This window comes from Ovis canadensis, chromosome 1, assembly GCF_042477335.2.
Source record: "Ovis canadensis isolate MfBH-ARS-UI-01 breed Bighorn chromosome 1, ARS-UI_OviCan_v2, whole genome shotgun sequence".
Classification (NCBI taxonomy): domain Eukaryota; kingdom Metazoa; phylum Chordata; class Mammalia; order Artiodactyla; family Bovidae; genus Ovis; species Ovis canadensis.
In genome coordinates this window covers 129,085,757-129,105,128 of record NC_091245.1, presented here as the reverse complement: position 1 = coordinate 129,105,128, position 19,372 = coordinate 129,085,757, and the positions used below count along the sequence as shown (strand labels likewise).

Sequence of the window (19,372 nt, the reverse complement as noted above, 5' to 3'; positions counted from 1 at the left end):
CAGAGGGGAGGAAAAAACCCAACTGAGAAATGGAGATGAGTGAGTGAGTGAATTACCTGGGGAAATACAGCACTTTTAAGTGCAGATATTCGTGTGTATGGTTTTTCAAAAGGGCATCAAAAAAGGCTAAAGACTGCCGAAAGAAAATTTGTGTCTCTTAATGGAAAAGAGCCCCATAGAAGAATCTAGTCAAAATATTCGAGATTAACTATGTGCTACTTAGCTCTACCAGTATGTTTTGGTCCTGAATTCTGGCTAATATCAATGGCAAATAAAAATAATGTCACCATGAAATATCTAAAGATTGGTTTCCTGAGCAGAAATCTGAAATTTTGAAGGGTTCTGGTCAGAGGATTAGAGTGAGTAAACAGAAAGGGTAGAAAGAGTAAGGGCAGAAGGAAAAGAACTGTAATATATTATCGTGTTGGTACTGAGTGCCCAGGATTTTCCATTCTCCAACTACTTCAGGTAGGATTGTAGGAGGGTGTGTAGCAGAATGGTTTGGCTAGCACAGGTGATCATAACAACACAGAGAAGTAAATTATGATTGCTAAGGTGAAAAATTACTTATTTCTTTACTTGGTACTGATTGTTTATTTTTTGGCTTGACCACCTATGTCAAAACGTTTAATTGTCTTCAAGTCCAAATTTTAGACCTTTGTAGGTTCTTGCTTCTATGCGGTATATTTCTATTTTCTTTGGGGAAATGAAGGAAAATGTCATAGGCATAACAAACCCAAGTCACTGTTTAAATATAGCCAAAGAGTCGCTATTGCATTTACTTACAGGGTGGTTGAGCATTTTAAATGAGTTAATTACATTAGATAATTAGAATAGTGCATGGCAATCAGTCAGCACTTCGAGACTTTAGTTATTATAATTTTTGTGGTTGTCATTTTTCTTGCATTTCTTTCTGGATTCACTGTTTTTTCAATCACAGACATTTTTGTATATGTTAGATTATTTCAAATGAATCCTCATTGTAAAACTTTGAGACTATGTTTGAAGTAAGTGACAGATAATACTTCTTTATCGTAGGCTGCATTTTATAAATTTCATGCTCTGATGTGTTGAAAAAGGTAACCATGGATAAAAAGTCTTAAGTACTATGTTTTATGAACATATCTGGATGGAACTGACTTAACTGATGACCTCATCTAGTTCCATCAGTATCCTGAGGACCCTTGAGTTTGTATCCCAGTGTCCACTACATTCCTGAACTCCAGATTCATATATTAACTGCCTCCTCCTCAACTACATGTGGAGGTCTACAAAATCAAAGAACAGATCTATGACTGAACCCCTGATATCCTTATTTCTCCAAACTATGTCCATGTATACCTTTTCTCATCTCAGGTAAAGGTAACTCCATCCTTTGGTTCAGGCCAAAAAGCTTAGTTATCTTTGACTCCTCTATTTCTTTCATCCAGCCTACACTCCCTCAGAGCATTATGCTAGCTCAACATCAAAATACTTCCAGTATCTGACCATTCCTCACTCCTCTATTGGTATCACTTTCATCTCTTGCCTTGATTTCAGTAGAAGCCACCGATTTTATGCTTGCCTCTCTATGTCATTTTGTTATACAAAGGCCAGCATGATCTTTTTATGATATAAATTTGATCATGTCACTCCTTTTCTGAAAACTCTGCAATGGTTGCCCATTTCATGAGGAACCGAAGCTTATTCCAATAATCTACAAAGCTCTCCATGATCTTTCAGGCCCACAAGTGTGACAGAGTCACATCTTCCCTCTCACTGTAATCCAACCACACTGGCTTCCTTATTTGTTGTAAATAAGCGTTTATTAGTGCAGTGCAAGTTGCTCAGTTGTGTCCAACTCTTTGCAACCCCATGGACTTTACAGTCTATGAAATTCTCCAGGCCAGAATACTGGAGTGGGTAGCCTTTCCCTTCTCCAGGGGATTTTCTCAACCCAGGGACTGAACCCAGGTCTCCCACATTGCAGGCGGATTCTTTACCAGCTGAGCTACAAGGGAAGCCCAAGAATACTGGAGTGGGTAGCCTAATCCTTCTCCAGTGGATCTTCTTGACCCAGGAATCGAACCAGGGACTCCTGTATTGCAGGCAGATTCTTTACCAACTGAGCTATTAGGGAATCCCAAAGGTTTATTAGAACACACTATACTTGTCCATTTCCATACTGTCTGTGACTGTTTTCTTGCTACGTCAGCAGAATAGTTGTCACCAAGGCACTATGGCTCATAAAACCTGAACTATAGAGTATTAATATCCAGCCCCTTTGAGAAAAAAGTTTGCAGGCCCTTGTTCTACAGAACTGACGGTGCTTACATTTCACAAACATTGGCCGTGAGAAAGCAGAAACTGCTGAATATTCTCCACAATGCATTTGGTGCTTAGCTTCTCAGCTCTTTTTGATGCATGTGGAGGGATGGAAGCCAGGCTTCCACCGGGGGTCTAATGAAACAGAGGGGGTGACCAATGAGCAGCAGTTTCCCATTGCCTAGGGTAAGTGTGGGAGTCAGAGAGAAGTAGGTGACTGATGGGAAGAACATCCCAGCAACAGAGAGAGAGGAAGCGAGGCAAAACTTCACTCCACGTAACTGTTCTCTGGGGTCTCTCTATGCTTGCTCTTCTAGAGGACAGAATTCTGCCTACTAGAATATAGTGATTTGGACTTTGTCCTCAGAGACACGCACAGTGTTCCACAGTGTTCAATGGAAATCATGGACCATTTAGTCCCATAGACATCTGCGCTGGCTTCAGGCTATTTAACAAACTCCTAAACAAATCCCAATAAAGTGCTCTCTTTAATGGGTACTTAAGGGCGGGTGCTGAGCACACCTAAGTCCTTTCTTTTCCTTCAGGTTTAGTAAGTTTTCTCCATTTTATGGCTTGATAATTACGGCAACCAAATCCCTGAGTCAAGCAGTATTAAACCCACTCAGAGTCAAAAGATGTCTGCTCTTATTGATCTCAGTTGACCTGTTTACTCTCTAGGTTCCAATTTAATGGCTCAATTGATTATTCATTTACATTTTTAATGTCTTTGTGAGCAAAATCATTTTACCATGAATCATCTCTAACTTAATGGGCAAACACACACTCATTTTGGATTTTTCAATTTTAATAAGTATTTAATGAGCAACTGTGCTCAGGTGAACTCAATAGGAATGAAGAATTTCAGTTTCTTTTTAAAGGTAATAGAAATGATAGTTCAAATTCCCTCTATGCAAAATGGCTGTCAGTTGTGGGAACTCACTTGAAATCGAAGGGGTGGTTAGGATATCAACTTTTATATTATTCTTTTACAAATTATAGTTTTTCTCAATACAATTTGCAGTCTACAAGTTATGCCCACACCTTTAGTTAAATTAAATCCAGCTGTCTGAATATTATTCATTGATTTGTTTTCCTTTTAGATGGTCCTCTTTTGCTGGAAATGGTAGAAATAATGAGAGAGAATTATGCTAAAGAGTGTACTGCTGCTGCTGCTGCTGCTAAGTCGCTTCAGTCGTGTCTGACTCTGTGTGACCCCATAGACGGCAGCCCACCAGGCTCCCCCGTCCCTGGGATTCTCCAGGCAAGAACACTGGTGTGGGTTGCCATTTCCTTCTCCAATGCATGAGAGTGAAAAGTGAAAGTGAAGTCGCTCAGTCGTGTCTGACTCTTCGCGACCCCATGGACTGCAGCTCACCGGGCTCCTCCATCCATAGCATTATTTTATTAACTCATGGGATTCTCTCTGTACAAAGGCAGACAACATGAAAGGTATACTATACTAGTATACAATATAATGTATACCATAAGGCTTTTAAAGTATAAGTATGGAGTTCATTTGTTAATATATTTTCTTCCTTCACAGCAAGCAGGTGACGCTCTAAGAAGCCACTGCCACTGCCTGCAGCTTATCCTTCCTAGCAGGACTGTTTTGAATTTGGTATTTATATATTATATATACAGTCAACTAATTTACTTCTTTCTAAAATGAGATGAGGTATAAGAAAATACATAAATGCATATTTCCAACCACAAAAGTCACTTTTATATGACAGCTGAAAATGGAAACAGAGTTTAGTGCCAAATAGAGGAGGCTCCTTGTTCATTTTCTGAGGAACAGTATCCATAAATGCTAGTATCTCATGAGAAAGAGTGAAAAAGTGAGATACTATTAAAAAGTTTATAAATGTTTGGTTTCGTTAATTGTTGCTGATAATTTTATTAGCCTTACTACCAAATGTATAGATTAAGGAAAGGAGATAATATCGATTCTTGAAAAAAAATTCCAGAAAGAAAATAGTATTATTCTTTCCACACGTAATTACTAAGCACTTCCCTATATGCCAGGACTAGGCATATAGTGCTAGGTAGCAGATTTTAAAAATAAATAAGGTAAAATTCCAACTTTTTGGAATGTCTAGTCTCATAAACATTTAAACAGATCATGAGAGCATGTAATATAATGCTTATATTTATAATGTGCTGTTAACTCCCAGTGTGGTCTCAGAGAGCTTTAGAAAGAAAGGGGAGTTGAGTGTGATCATGGAGGGTGGGGAACTTATCACCTTGGAGCTTATGTGGCAGACCTTCCAAAGTGAGGGGCCAGCCTCAGAAAGAAAGATTTGGGATGGACTTGGGGGTATTTAAGAAATGATGCGAGAGAACTGGGGATATAGCTCACTTAGTACTTGGGTTAATGAAGATGAGAATGGTTAGCTGGTGAAGAGCTTTAAATTAGAAGGACTTGGACTTTTCTATGTGGGAAGTGTTACTGGCAGAATTTAAACTGCATGAAAGGGGTCTTTAACTCCAACAAACCTCAAAATGTAAACAGAAAGCAAGGGGGGAAGGTATCAATGAAAGAAACTTCCAATTGGGTAAGGTCAGAGAAATGTCTAGTGAGGTGCTCAGCACATGTCTGTCCTTCACCTTAAAGTTAGCAGGTGAAACAAAGCGAGTTTCATTAAGGACTTATTACAAGGATTCCTAGTCCTTTCCCCATGAAATGATCAGATCTATCAATACAACCTCTAACTGGATTCTTCTGTTGATGTACTTAATTTTTTATTAATTTTTATTGGAGTACAGTTGCTTTACCTACCTTAGAAACTTTTCAAGACATTTACATAGCTACTTTTTGAATTGGAATCATACTTTGAAGTGGTCGTTTCCAAACTTTCTCTGTTTTATTTAACAGTGGAGCTGTGGTCATATTCTTAATGGAGCTGGATACATTAAATTGCACTTAAGTTTGATGATGAAAGGGTCATCAGAAAGGATCAACCCTTTGGGGAGTTGATAGGAACCAGCTACACATGGGGCATCCAAACTAGAATACTCAATTAGCTTCATATAAAAAACCATCTTCATGCACTCTGCCTGATGAGTCAATGCCTAGAGAATACTCTGGCTCCCTTTATGCCAACCACACACGGTGAGAGTCCCATACCTGTGCTATCTTCATACACCACGGTCACTGTCTTCCAGTTGTAGTAGAGGACCAGATCCAAGACTGCCCTGCTGATAGCCGCATAATCGGGGTAGAGGTTGATGTAAAACAGGTCTCTGTTGTCCACGGAGGGGTGTTTCCAGCGAGTCTGTATATGTGGAACCTCGAGAGCGTTGCAAATAGACTGCACAGCACTGACGGAGGAGCTATGGGAAGGACCAAAGAGAGCAGCCACACCAAGCGCCAGCTGATCACATGCTGACGTCCACAGACAAGGAGAGAGTGGAGAGGGGGAGGGGGGAAGGGAGAGAGAGAGAGAGAGCTCTGTGAATTTAATCTCCCCTTTCATGCTTCCTCCTTATTTTCACTATTGGAAACTTTCCTCCACTCTTCATCTGTATGTTGAGGAAACATGCTTAATACAACTTCCAACATCACTGAGATACTAAATACTAGAGATGTAAATGTCGAAATGATTAGCAACACGTCACAGGGCCAATGCCCTGCAAACAAAAATGAGTTGTTAGTCTCACTTCATTACTTTTAATCAGATGGAGTTTAAATCTCTTGTTTGGTGTGATGCCACCCAGAAGCACTCAGAGTGACTATAAGCCATTTGCCAAGTGAATGTCATGAACTCAGTTCTGTCATGTGACAATGTGGCAGTAAAGATGACTAACGTGGTCACTGAATCAGAAGCCTCTCTGGGTGGCTGCAGAGTACGTTGGTTCCAGTCCTTCCCAAAATTCAGAAAAGAGGTCCAGGCTATTGAGAAATTGTCACTCCAGTATTCTGGCCTGGAGAATTCCGTGGACAGTATAGTCCAGGGGGTGCAAAGAGTTGGACACAACTGAGCAACTTTCACTTTTCACCTTTTCACTAACGTCATAGGCAGTGCAGTGAGTCAGGGTCTCTGGATAGTGGTAGAATTGACCAGAGTCCAGGGACCCAGCTCAAGGATGGGCCTATTTCTACATCAACATTAGCCAACATGTAGTTGAACAAAATAAAGTATATATGTACATAAAAATTAATTTTAACATTTTTTTTTGCATTATAAGATTATATACACTCGAGATAATTTAGAATATTGAAAATTATAAGATAGTTAAAACGGCCCTGAAATTCCATCAACTTAGAATACTATCAATTCACATTGAGTTGGATAAAAAATTTGTTTGGGTTTTTCTGTAGGAGCTTGTAGGGAAATCCAAATGAACTTTTTGGCCAACCTAATATTTTGGTATTCCAATTTATCTAAAAATTGAACATGATACAGATACAGTTTGATACATTGCTTTCTATATTCAACACTAAGTTTAACACTAAAAGCACACTCTTACCCTCAAGTCATTATAAATTCTGCAAAAGTAATATTTTTAGTGGCATAGAGTAGCCTAGTCCCTGATGCCGAGTGTCATTACTTATTTAACTAACCCTGCGTCTCAAAGAGTCGGACATGACTGAGTGACTGAACTGACTGATGATGCAGAACGGAGCTTCCCTGGTGGCTCAGATGGTAAAGAATCTGCTTGCAATGCAGGAGACCTGGGTTAGATCCCTGGGTTGAGAAGATCCCCTGGAAAAGAGAATGGCAACCCATTCCTGTATTCTTGGCTGGAAAGTTCCATGGACAGAGAAGCCTGGTGAGCCATGGTCCATGGGGTTGCAAAGAGTCAGACATGACCGACTGAGTGCCTGAACATGCGGTACTGAATTAAGTTGCTCCTGATTTTTGGTTATTATAAGTAATATATAAGCACTTATTATACTTCTTATATTTTCTCTAACTTTTACATTACTTTCTTAGAGTAGATTTCCAGCTATAATTAAATGCTATTGATATTTCTAAGTTTCTTGACATATATAAATCAAATTCTCTTCCAGAGAGGTTGGGACAGGTTATCTTCTAGAACCTCATAAAATAAAAGTGTTAGTCACTCGGTTGTGCTTGACTCTTTGCTACCCCATGGACTATAGCCCTTCAGGGTCCTCCATCCAAGGAATTCTCCAGGCAAGAATACTGGAGTGGGTTGCCATTCCCTTCTCCAGGGATCTTCCTGACCCATGGATTGAACCCGGGACTCCTGCATTGCAGGCAGATTCTTTACTGTGTGAGCCATCAGGGAAGCCCTATCATAGATATATGCTGGCACTGAATATAAGTGTAAAAACATTTCAGATTTATATATTAATGCTAGTTTAAAAGAATTTGGAACTGCTGAGAAACAATAGTTGGCTATATGAATTAAATAATAGCAACATGTGAAATTGTGTTGATTTTTCTAATAATGCCATTTCACAAGTAAAAAAATATATGGCCTTGTTAAGCTTATCTGACTTGATTTAAAGAGAAAAATTAATATGTAAAATTTTGAGAATCATATTTCACATATCTGTGGGACAGCTAGTGTACACAATCATTCACAAGGAACTTTGTGACACTGTGCTCATCATTACTGAATTATCACATGAGATATAAAAGCATAATTTTCTAATACTATAGGTGAAAACTGTCCTCAGATGCTAATTTTCTGGATGTACTTTCATTGGTTAGCAAGAAAAAGTGAAGGCATGAGAGTATATGAACTCTTGTTTTGTCTAGCATAGGCAGTGGATTGAGATTTCTGCTAATATTTAGCCTGGGGATTCTAATATTACTTGACAGAAAATCAATCCTTTTGAATTCTGTTTGCCAGAAAATTACCAGTTTTAAGAAGCTTTGGGGGTGTTTAATTTATAAATATGGCAGGTACTTCAGGCCACAAAAATGTTTGGTAATTTATGTGGGTTGAAGTATTATTGTTAAGTGTGGCTGGCTTTCTGGGGATATTTATTCAACAGTGTTTTGCATGAGTGTGTATGTGAGCATGTGTGTCTGACAGAGACAGGGAGAGGAGATACAGAGAGGAAGGGACAGAGAGAGATCTAACTCGTAGAGATAATTTATGTGAAGATGCTTATACACTTTAAAGTTCTGTATAAACACAAAGTTTTATTATTTGTTCTCAGACGGCTCTGACCTAGATAGTATCTGCAACTTTATTGATCTTTAAAAAGGGAAATATTCTTATACTCAGATGATGCTATAGATTTTTAAAGAAAACCACTATACTATTCAGTTATCATCTGTACTCCCAGGAAAGCAAATTTCAGTTTTTTTTTTTTCTAAAGGACACAAGAATTTGGCAGAAGAGCATATTAAGTGAACACACCCTGCAGTCCTAATGAGGTTAACTCTAAGTGGAAACAACCCATGTTTAGTTACTTGGAAATTAGTGTGAACATGGCATTCATTGTATTCCACTTAATTGTATGTGTTTGTAAGATTTTTTTTTTAATGTGGACCCTTTTTAGTCTTTATTGAATTTGTTACAGTATTGCTTCTGTTTTGTGTTTTGGCTTTTTGACTGTGAGGCTTGTGAAATCTTAGTTTCCCAACTAAGGATGAAACCTGAACCCCCTGCACTGGAAGGCAAAGTCTTCACCACTGTACCATCAGGGAAGTCCCCACTTCTGTGTCTTTGATGGGCAAAGCTTTCCTCTAAAAGAGAAAGAGCCCCTCATATTCTGGGGTGATATTCCCAGACGAACACCTGTAGGGAAACCCAACAACTCTCTAGTTACAGTCTATCTTCAAGTATGTCAAATGTGGCTTGAAAGGGTCATCTTGGAAATGTTTGGAGGATTTGTAAATAAGTCCCACATCAAAGACTCTTTCCATGAGACAAATAGCCTACATACAAATTAGATTACTTTCTAGGAAATTGTCTTCTGTTCAGACACAAAAGATTTTCTTTGATCCCATAAATTTCCCTGCTTTATTTATTTCAAGTTTCCATTATTTTTTTTCTTATTTTTCCCTTTTTAAAAAATTGACATAAAATATTATATTAGTTTCAAGTATAAAACATAATGATTCAATATTTATAATCTTCACATTTCTCTGATCTTGTGGAAAGGGAATAAGGTAATATTTGAGAGGATGCTAGGTAATCCCACTGGCTCATGGCTTCTTAGAATTCAGGTTGTGAAGTCTGTGTGTTGTGGGCATTTCCACATGCTCGGTAGGTATGACCTTCCACAAAGTTTTATTTGACTGCACTGTACAATTTCATGGTGATATCTCAGCCTCAGGAAGGAAAAACAGATCAAGCTTGACATTTTCCATTCACAGCTGAACCAGTTAATCATAGAGTGCAGGGCACTGAAGGGCAAGCTGATCAGAAAGGCCCAGAAAACAGAACTAGGCAATGTCCATTAGGAGGGTTCAGATGGTGCTGGGCCGAGATAGCTGGCAAACCCTTGGCACAGAGATGTCCACTGTGCAAAAGGGCAGGTAGCAAAGAGAAGGTGACTTGTGGAGCAGAAACATCACCCAAAGAAGCTTTTAAAAGTGTAAAAATAGTTACCTCTCCGTGAGGCTTCGAAACTATCAAAAAGGTTAATTTTCTGGATATCGTAGGTTAATGTGGTGTTAGGCATCAGGGTTCGATTTCTGTTAATACTGGTGACTGCAAACTTGAACGCTAATTCTTCAACGTTAACAGGTTCATTTTCCACAGTTTCAAAAATCCCTCCTGCAGAAGCAAAAGAGATGCATGGAAAGCATTAGTTCTATTATCCATGTGCATTCTTTAAAGAGAAGAATATAAGTGATACAAGCAAAAGGCCCAAAAGAATCAAAGTAAGAATAGTCAAAATAGATCTCAACCCCAGTTAAAAGTTACATCTATCAGCATATCAGATGCAGATAAAGCTTCATATGTGTGCTTAAGATTTCAAATCCAATACTGGACTGTGCAATACCTATTAGATGGTGAATGGATTCCAAATATTTAGTATCATATCAAGTGTGATTGATAATTCGATGGAGGATGATTTTCCACAGTGTGGACATAAATCACTCTGTGGTTGACCTGAGCACAATTTTAGCTGTATCCTGGTAGGACCATCTTTCCTTAGAATGAAACTCATTCTATTTAAAAAAAATAGACATTCTTGACTCCAGAAGGATTACGCAGAGTTGAGTAGGGCAAAATGAGTCATATGGACACTTAGATTTTTTTCAGAATGAACATACCTCTTCCTTGTGGCTCAGAATTCTGCAGTCATATCCTAGTACTTTCCAAAGTGTGTGGGCAGAATTTTAAAAAAACAAAACTGTTTTTGTGTTGCTTCTTGCCTGGAGAATCCCATGGACGGAGGAGCCTGGTGGGTTACAGTCCACGGGGTCGCAAAGAGTCGGACACAACTGAGCGACTTCACTTTCACTTTCACTTTGAGAAACTGATCCTGTTGCAGAGCAAATGTACATTCTATTTCTGGAGAGTGCTGAGTGTTCCTCCACTCAACAAACACCTGCATTGTCTTTGCCATCTTAAACATCACAAGCAACGATACAAAATATCAGTGCTTAAACAGTCATCAGAGAATTCAGCTCTGATTTTGATGTTCATAAAGGCAATATAAGTATTATTAAATATACATTCTAAATGTTCTTTAAGGGCTGTCCTGGGATTCTCAACAGACACAGAACATACAGTAGAGGCTCTTAACTGTTGGCCACTTAACTCGCTCCTTGATTAATCAATAGTCCTCAATTTCTTTGGAAAAACATATTCATTGGTGCCTATAGAAGGCTGAACTCTTGTAACTAGTGGACTACTATTTGTTTACTCTCACCATTGAGACTGGTTTGCAGATGCTTCAAGTTTTCTCTCCACTCGAAACACACAGACAAAAACGAAACAAAAATCTGAGTGTGAATATTATGAACATCACCGGCACAGGTACAACCTATGATTATTCTTTCTAAGAAATAGAGCTTCCACTGGCAGACTCTCATTTCAGAAAATGAATTTGACTCTAGTTTGAAAGAACAGTAAACAAATACTCATCTATAATTTTTAAGTTAAAATTATTTGATGGAGAGGCAGATTCTTTCTAAATTGACTTTCTGTGTTAAAAAATCAACTAGTGCCCATTTTTGAAAGCTAAAATATTTGATTCAACTATTTTGGCTCCTTAGGAAATGTCTCAGGGTTTTTTAGACTGATTATGTGGAAATGCATGTGGAGATTATTTCTCTGTTCTCTGAGAAACCAGAGATGAATAGGACTTGGCTTTCGTAATGTTTTCCTATGGAATAATATTATTTATTCTGAAATTAACCTTAAGAAAGACCCTGCTCTTTGACTTTTTTTTTTTTTTTGTCAGACACTGGTAAACAGGTCCTAGGCTGGAGGGGCTTTCAGATTCTCTCAGAACTGTCAGTAGATGCTCAAAAGTGATGCAGTGAGCTCACACAGTAGACAATTGGTCACCAGAAAAAGATGGACATACAGGCATTTCCTGCCACAGTCTAGATGACCCACAATGGGAATAGCCCCTTCTTAAGATCAGAAACTCTTTGATGCTGGAATTTCCACAGTAGTTATAGCAATTATTTGTTTACTTGTCTCTCTCCCCAAGAACATGATGAGACTCTCAGGAGGATGGACTGAATCAATGTCCTCACAGAGACCAAAGCATCTTAAGATGTTTAACCTGCAATAATCGTTCAGCAGTCCCCAAACTTCTTGGCACCAGGGGCATGTTTCATGAAAGATAACTTTTCCATGGACCAAGGGTGAAAGTGGGGATGATTTGGGGATGATTCAAGTGTATTACATTTACTGCGCACTTTATTTCTACTATTGTTACACCAGCTCCACTTCAAATCATCAGGCATCAAATCCTGAAGTTTGGGGACCACCTGGTTGAGAAAAGTTAATCATTGGCTAAGTTGCGAGCACCTTTAATCTGCACAAGACAGGCTGGAAGGAAAGAACAAATACCTGTATCAGAATCAGAAGTTCTGAAGTCTAAACCTTGGTCTACCTATTTTTTCTCTGAGAAAGATTTTTAAGTACCAGGAAGAAAGTTTCTATAAAATAGCTCTTTCACTATGAATATTTCACTTAAAACTTATAACAATACAGGTAGGAGGTGGTATATTTGTGTTCATAAATGAAAACATGAACAGAGATATGACACATTTTGCCCAAATTATTCATAATCAGAAAGCCTTGTCTTTAACAAACTCAGTTCATTATAAATATAAATATATTTACATCATAATGTATGTCATCTCTAAATGAAGTTAATGATGCTGCCTTGCTTACACTGGGCTTCCCTTGGACGATTGCTCTATAAAGGGAATGGTATAATGCAGTGAAAGTAACCTGAACACTCAATCATGTCTGATAAATGAGTATTATTATACATGGATAGGGCTTCCCTGGTGGCTCAGCTGGTAAAGAATCCACCTGCAATGCAGGAGACATGGGTTTGATCCCTGGTTGGGAAGATCCCTTGGAGAATAAAAAGGCTACCCATTCCAGTATTCTGTCCTGGAGAATCCCATGGACCATACAGTCCATGGGGTCACAAAGAGTTGGACACAACTGAGTGACTTTCATTTCACACATGGATAATGAGGATAAAGAAAGGACTCAGTACTTGTAGAAGAATTCCTTCTCTTCAAAATTGTTTATTGGTATAGAGCTGTATTTTACATAAAGCTGGCTATACCTGAGTTTAAAAGAATATTAAGTGATTTTGTTATGTGCTTAGGTGGTATGAAGTGTACACTCTGTTTTGTCATTTTGGGGGCAATTTTCCTTCATTCCTTCACCAAGCAAGCATTATAAATGGTATCATTAGCTCAGTACCCCACCACTATCTCCTTTTTCCTTCAGTGCTAAATTGCTTCAGTTGTTTCCTACTCTTTTTGACCCTATGGACTGTAGCCATCCAGGGTCCTCTGTCCATGGGATTCTCCAGGCAAGAATACTGGAGTGGGTAGCCATTCCATTCTCCTGGGGATCTTCCCTACCCAGGGATCAAACCCGAGACTCTTATGTCTCCTGCACTGGCTGGTGGGTTCTTTACTACTACTGCCACTGGGGAAGCCCCAACCTTTTCTTCAGAGAAGATTGCAAATACCAAAAACCTACAGTGAAGTGAGATATATACAAGCCTGCAGAAGTACCAAGACAGCGGAATACGATAGAAACAGGAGGAAGTTATTAAAAGGTGCCAGACCTCAAACAGAAGCAGACTCTTTCAGCATCAGCCAACTTCCTCTCTCCTCCCCAAAGCGGCAGATTTTACAAAATTGAATTTCAGTGTTTTTGATAGAAGGATTAGAGGGACACATACCTAAAGACATATGTGTTATTATTATTTTAAACTACTACTGTTATTTACTACTACTTCTATTATTATTATTATTAGATTTGTAGCTGTGAGTTTGTCACTGAGACCTTTCAAGGGTTTGGGGCTCTCCATCAACTTCTGGATGCCTGGGTTCCGTGGTTTCCAGGGGAGGAGCCCCTAGCTTGTTCCTTCCTCTGTTTGTCTTTTGTGTTCCTTTCTCTCCTTTTGCTGTTCCCTGCCCCCTTTCCCTTTGTCCTGAGGTCAATGCTTCTCTCTATTTTTATTTAAGCTGAGCTGAGCACGACTTCCCTTAAAAATTCAATGAGCCACAGAAGGGTTAGAGAAAGCAAAACTAAGAAAGTAGCTTAGGTTCAAGGGAGAGTTAAGTGGCCCTTCTCACAAATGACCTTTTTATTTTCTCTAAATTGTCTCCATCAAGTCAGTGCATAAGAGAAGAAATCAGGAATTTGAGAGTGCCTCAATGAAGGTAACGAACCAAATGAAGATGAAGAACCAGCTTTATTTGTTTTTTAACTGTAACTGCTGTGAAGCAGAGCATGGTGGATGGAGTGCAGGAGGGTGATAAACCTCAAAATCCATGTACCTGGCTTTTCCATGTTCACTTTCATGACTTACAGTCACACCTCCTATGTACCCAAAGTTAAGAAGTATTATTTGTATTTTTCACATACACTATTTTCTTTTTCTGTTTTTATTATGTGAATGACATAGAAGTATTTTCTGTTTTCTATTATGTGAATCAGACTGAGTGCTGATCATCAATCATTCCTCAATGCCTGGGTATATGTGATATTGTGATTTGTGAGAAAAAGTACATATTTGGTCTTTGACCTCCTTTCTGGCACCAGACTCTGAAAACTTGAGATTTCTTAAGTGAGGAGAGCAATAAAGATGTCTTTTGTTATATTAAAGAAGAGCTTTTTGGAAAATACCTAAGGATGGGAACTGCTTCTTAGGAAAATCAGCCATATGACTAGAGGATCGAAACTTTCAGACCCACTCCCAAGCCCACTCATGGCCTCTGGGAAGGGGAGTGGGGCTGGAGATTGAGTTCAAAGGACAATAGCTAGTGATTTAAATGATCAGTACCTGTGTAATGGAGCCTCTATAAAAACTCAAAAAGACAGCACTTGGAGAGCTTCCAGTTTGGTGAACATGGGGATTTGGAGAGAGCAGGGTACTGGGAGAGGGCACGGAGGCTCCATAATTTTTCCCTGTACTTTGTCTTATGCATCTCTGCCATCTGGCTGTTACCCAGGTACATTCTTTTTAATAAGCCAGTAATCTAGTTCATGGGCTTCCCTGGTAGCTCAGACGGTAAAAAGTCTGCCAGCAGTGTGGGAGACCTTGCAGTGTGGGAGAATCTGATTTTGATTCTCTCTCCAGATAGATGATGTCAGGATTGAGTTGAATTTCAGGACACCCAGTTGGTATCAGCTTCCCTGGTGGCTGATAGTAAAAAATATGTCTGCGATACAAGAGACCCAGGTTTGATCCCTGGTTCAGGAAGATCCCCTGGAGAAGGGAATGGCAACCCACTCCAGTATTCTTGCCTGGAGAATCTCATGACAGAGGAGTCTAGTTCATGCGGTTGCAAAGAGTCCCACATGACTGAGTGAGTAAGCACAGCTGGTAATGGAGATGTACTTGGTAGTATGAGGAAATCTTTCCTCTTCCAACATACATGGTGGAATTAAAATCAGAACCCTCTTAATATAGTTAGGGGTCAGTCTCTGTCTTATCACCAACAGGAAGTTTGGACAACGGTTAAAGGTCATCATCAGTATATACCTCCCAGCTTCTTCCCAGCTCACCCATCATTTTCAGCCTGAGGTCATGACAAATGATAAATTAGAACACATTGTCCAAACAGTATGAAAGGTCAGAAAGTAGAAAAGGTCTTGTTTTATTTCGAGTCAGGTTCTGACTTTGTTTGTGAATATTCAGTTCAATTCAGTTCAGTTCAGTTCAGTCGCTCAGTCGTGTCTGACTCTTTGCGACCCCATGAATCACAGCACGCCAGGCCTCCCTGTCCATCAACTCCTGGAGTTCACTCAAACTCATGTCCATTGAATCAGTGATGCCATCCAGCCATCTCATCCTCTGTTGCCCCCTTCTCCTCCTGCCCTCAATCCCTCCCAGCATCAGAGTCTTTTCCAATGAGTCAACTCTTCTTCCAGTACACCTCATTGGCCAAAGTACTGGAGTTTCAGCTTTAGCATCATTCCTTCCAAAGAACACCCAGGACTGATCTCCTTCAGAATGGACTGGTTGGATCTCCTTGCAGTCCAAGGGACTCTCAAGAGTCTTCTCCAACACCACAGTTCAAAAGCATCAATTCTTCGGTGCTCAGCTTTCTTCGCAGTCCAACTCTCATATCCACATATGGCCACTGGAAAAAGCCTTGACTAGACGGACCTTTATTGGCAAAGTAATGTCTCTGCTTTTCAATATGCTATCTGGGTTGGTCATAACTTTCCTTCCAAGGAGTAAGCATCTTTTAATTTCATGGCTGCAATCACCATCTTCAATGATTTTGGAGCCCCCAAAAGTAAAGTCTGACACTGTTTCCACTGTTTGCCCATCTATTTCCCATGAAGTGATGTGACCAGATGCCATAATCTTAGTTTTCTGAATGTTCACTTTCACTTGTGAATATTGGTGTCATTTAAAATGATAAAGGTGGGCTTCCCTTGTAGCTCAGGTGCAAAGGTGGTAAAGAATCTGCTGGTAATGCAAGATACCCAGGTTTTATCCCTGGGTTGCGATGATAAAGGTAGCACACCAAATATTCTATACACAACAAAATTCTTTGTGTTCTAGAAAACATTTTTTCCTTAATAAATGTGGGTATTTAGGCTTTGTTCATGAGGGTCTTGGTTTTTACAATTATACTCTGCATGGAAGAATGGCTGTTGGTACCAACAAAACTAACGTGAAAGACTCTGTCCCTTCTGCTCTGCATCTCTCACTTGAGGAGAGTCACCACACATGCTCACTCGACAAAGAGTGTGGAAAAATAAGATGTGTGCACATATTCTGAAGTAGTTTTAAAACTCAAAAAAGAGTTTTTTTGGTATGGGGCAACTTGGGAGATGTGGGAGCAGGGCTGCTCAGAGAACTTTGAGAGTGTAGCCTCCTTGGGCAAAGCTGTGAAGTGGCCTGATCATCACAGTGGGCCACTGAGTGCTCCATCAAGCCGTGGGCTGCTCTTTGCTACTGCAGTGGGTTCAAATGGCAGAACACTGACCCAAAGAGGGTTATTCCCAAAACTTGATCTCTCTTGGACACCTTGATAGAGTTCAGTCTTCTTTGGGATCCATCACCTGTTTCTTCTTTCTGATTTCTCCCTTCTGGAGTTGGAATAATTATTTCATGCCTGTCCCAACATTGTATTTTGTAAATAACTTGTTTGTTTTCACAAGTTCATAGCTGGGGGAGAATTTTGTCTTGGGGTGAATTCTGCCTGGAGCCTCATCCATTTCTGATTTAGATGAAGTTTAGATTAGAGTTGGGCTTTAGAGTTAATGCTGGAACAAGTTAAGATCTCTGGGGCTGTTGGTATGAAACACACGCATTTTTATGTGAGAGGGACCTGAATTTTGAAAGAATCAAGGCTTCAGAATGCTACAGACTGAATGTGTGTGATCCTCCAAATTCATATTTTGAAGGCCTAATGTGACAATATTTGGAGGAGAGGACTTTGGGAAGTAATGAGATCAGAAGAGGGGGGCCCTGATGATGGAATGAGCATCTTTGTAAGAAGAAGAAAGCGCAGTCTCCACCATGTGAGGCTGGGAGGAAAGATAACCATCTACAAGCCAGGAAGCACGTTCTCACCAGACACCAGACCTGCTGTCATCATCACCTGGACTTCCCAACCGCCAAACTGTGAGAGACAAATGTTTGCTGTTGAAGCCACCCAGGCTATGGTATTTACCATAGCAGCCCTTGCTGACTCAGATACACAGCATCTTCATTTTTTAGCCCAAGAGTATTGAAATTGAAGATGGGCAATTTAACAGAAGTTACATCTATGCAGGTACCATTCTCTTCCAACAGGATTCTGAATTCATAACGTACTGACTTAGAGTAAGCAGAGAAAAATTCACTTGAAATTGCAGTCAAACTTAGGTAGCAGGGTTTTTCTCTCTATTGGGTAGAGTCCTGCACCAAGTTCATGTTAAGATGTAGACACTAGTGTTTTGTGACGATAGGGATGCAGCTGGAAACCGCAGATGGCTGCCTCCTACACAGGGGTAGGTTGCCTTCAGTGGGATGTGGTGATGGGGAGATGGAAACCTAGTCAGAACTCATGGCTTGCATCACATAGTTCCATCTAGACTTCCAAGAGAATTGTTCATAATCACAAAGCCTACTGCTGTAGGGTCAACAGCATAATACTGTAGGCAAAAGGCAGTGGTTTGAGAAGGCCAAGACCAAACTCTGCACTGTTACAAGAATATCTAAGGTAAATCCAAAACAATGGTTTCCAAACATTCTCTAGACCCTATTTCTTATATAACCCCATAGAACTGTAATGTCAAGGAATGGGGTCCAGAAATTTGTATATTAAAATGACCCAGCCTTGATGTAGGTCCCATTGATTGACTATACTTTTAAAGTTTATTTTTAGTTTGTTTCCAAGGATACTTAATAACCTGCCTCCTAATCTGCTTTCAAATCATTGCTTTCCCCTAAAGATCTTTTTCTCTGACTTTATGGCTTACAGAAGTGTAGCTCGGTTCATCAACACACATCTGTTAAGTATATGTGTGCTTTCCCTGAAGAAAGCTGTTTTTAGTTATGACAAAAGAGAACTGGTCTTTCCCTAGTTTTCTGTAGAGCAGGGACGTATTCCAGCCAAGCCAGTGTAAGTATAAAATGGTAGAAATTAAGGTCCTTGTCACAGGCGCATATTTTATAGAGAAGCTGTTCTATTATTGCCCACTGTTTCCGCCCCAGCTCACTCTAGATGGAGCCTGTTCTGAATGATGTGTGGGCAGTATGAAATGTACACCATTCTTCCCAAAAGGAATTTAAGAAAAACAATACTCCATTGTTCCAGGAATCCATCTCATTGAAGATGAAAAAAAAAAAAAACCAAACACAAAAATAATAGCACTCAATCTTGTTCCTATAAAACCAATACATTGTTTTGATTCTACTTAACCTGATAATGGTGAATATATTCCCATAACAACCATTTCAGAGATGCAATAAAATAACACCCCACATATATTTATTTGTTTGTTTTGTTCTTTTACTTCAACTGGTCATTGCTTTGTCATATCTAAAACTACTGAATAAGTTGTTCATTCATTTGATGATTCATTCACTCATTTGTTCATTTATTTATAAAATGCCTACCCTACTGTGAGCCAGACACTGTTCTAGGCACATGGGATACAACTGTGAACAAAACAGACAAAAATTTGACTTTTGAGGTTTACATTCATCAACAAGAAAGCCATTGACATGTCAAGGTGAGAGACTAGGACAGATCTCACTGAGGGGACAACTTCTGAGTAAAAACCTGAAGGAGGTAAGGAAACTGCTCTGAAGATAATGGGAGAGCATTCTTGTTGGGAGGAATAGAATGTCCTGCAGTGGTAATCCCAGAGAGCCATATAGGCCAAAATAGGACTCTGGGTTTTAAATACTGAGTGAGATGGGAATCACTAGAAGATTTTGAGAAGAATAGTGATATGATATGAC

General features: G+C 39.5%; 1 protein-coding gene across 1 annotated transcript in view; it reads right to left on the bottom strand.

Annotated features, from left to right (window-relative positions):
* Positions 1-19,372, bottom strand: part of GRIK1 (glutamate ionotropic receptor kainate type subunit 1) — a 450,348-nt gene that overhangs the window by 142,483 nt on the left and 288,493 nt on the right. Inside the window, exons 2-3 of the mRNA XM_069577980.1 lie at positions 9,844-10,011; positions 5,432-5,689 (exon numbers count right to left, since the gene is read on the bottom strand). Coding sequence (XP_069434081.1) covers positions 5,432-5,689; positions 9,844-10,011 — 426 coding nt within the window. The remainder of the gene's footprint in view (positions 1-5,431; positions 5,690-9,843; positions 10,012-19,372) is intronic.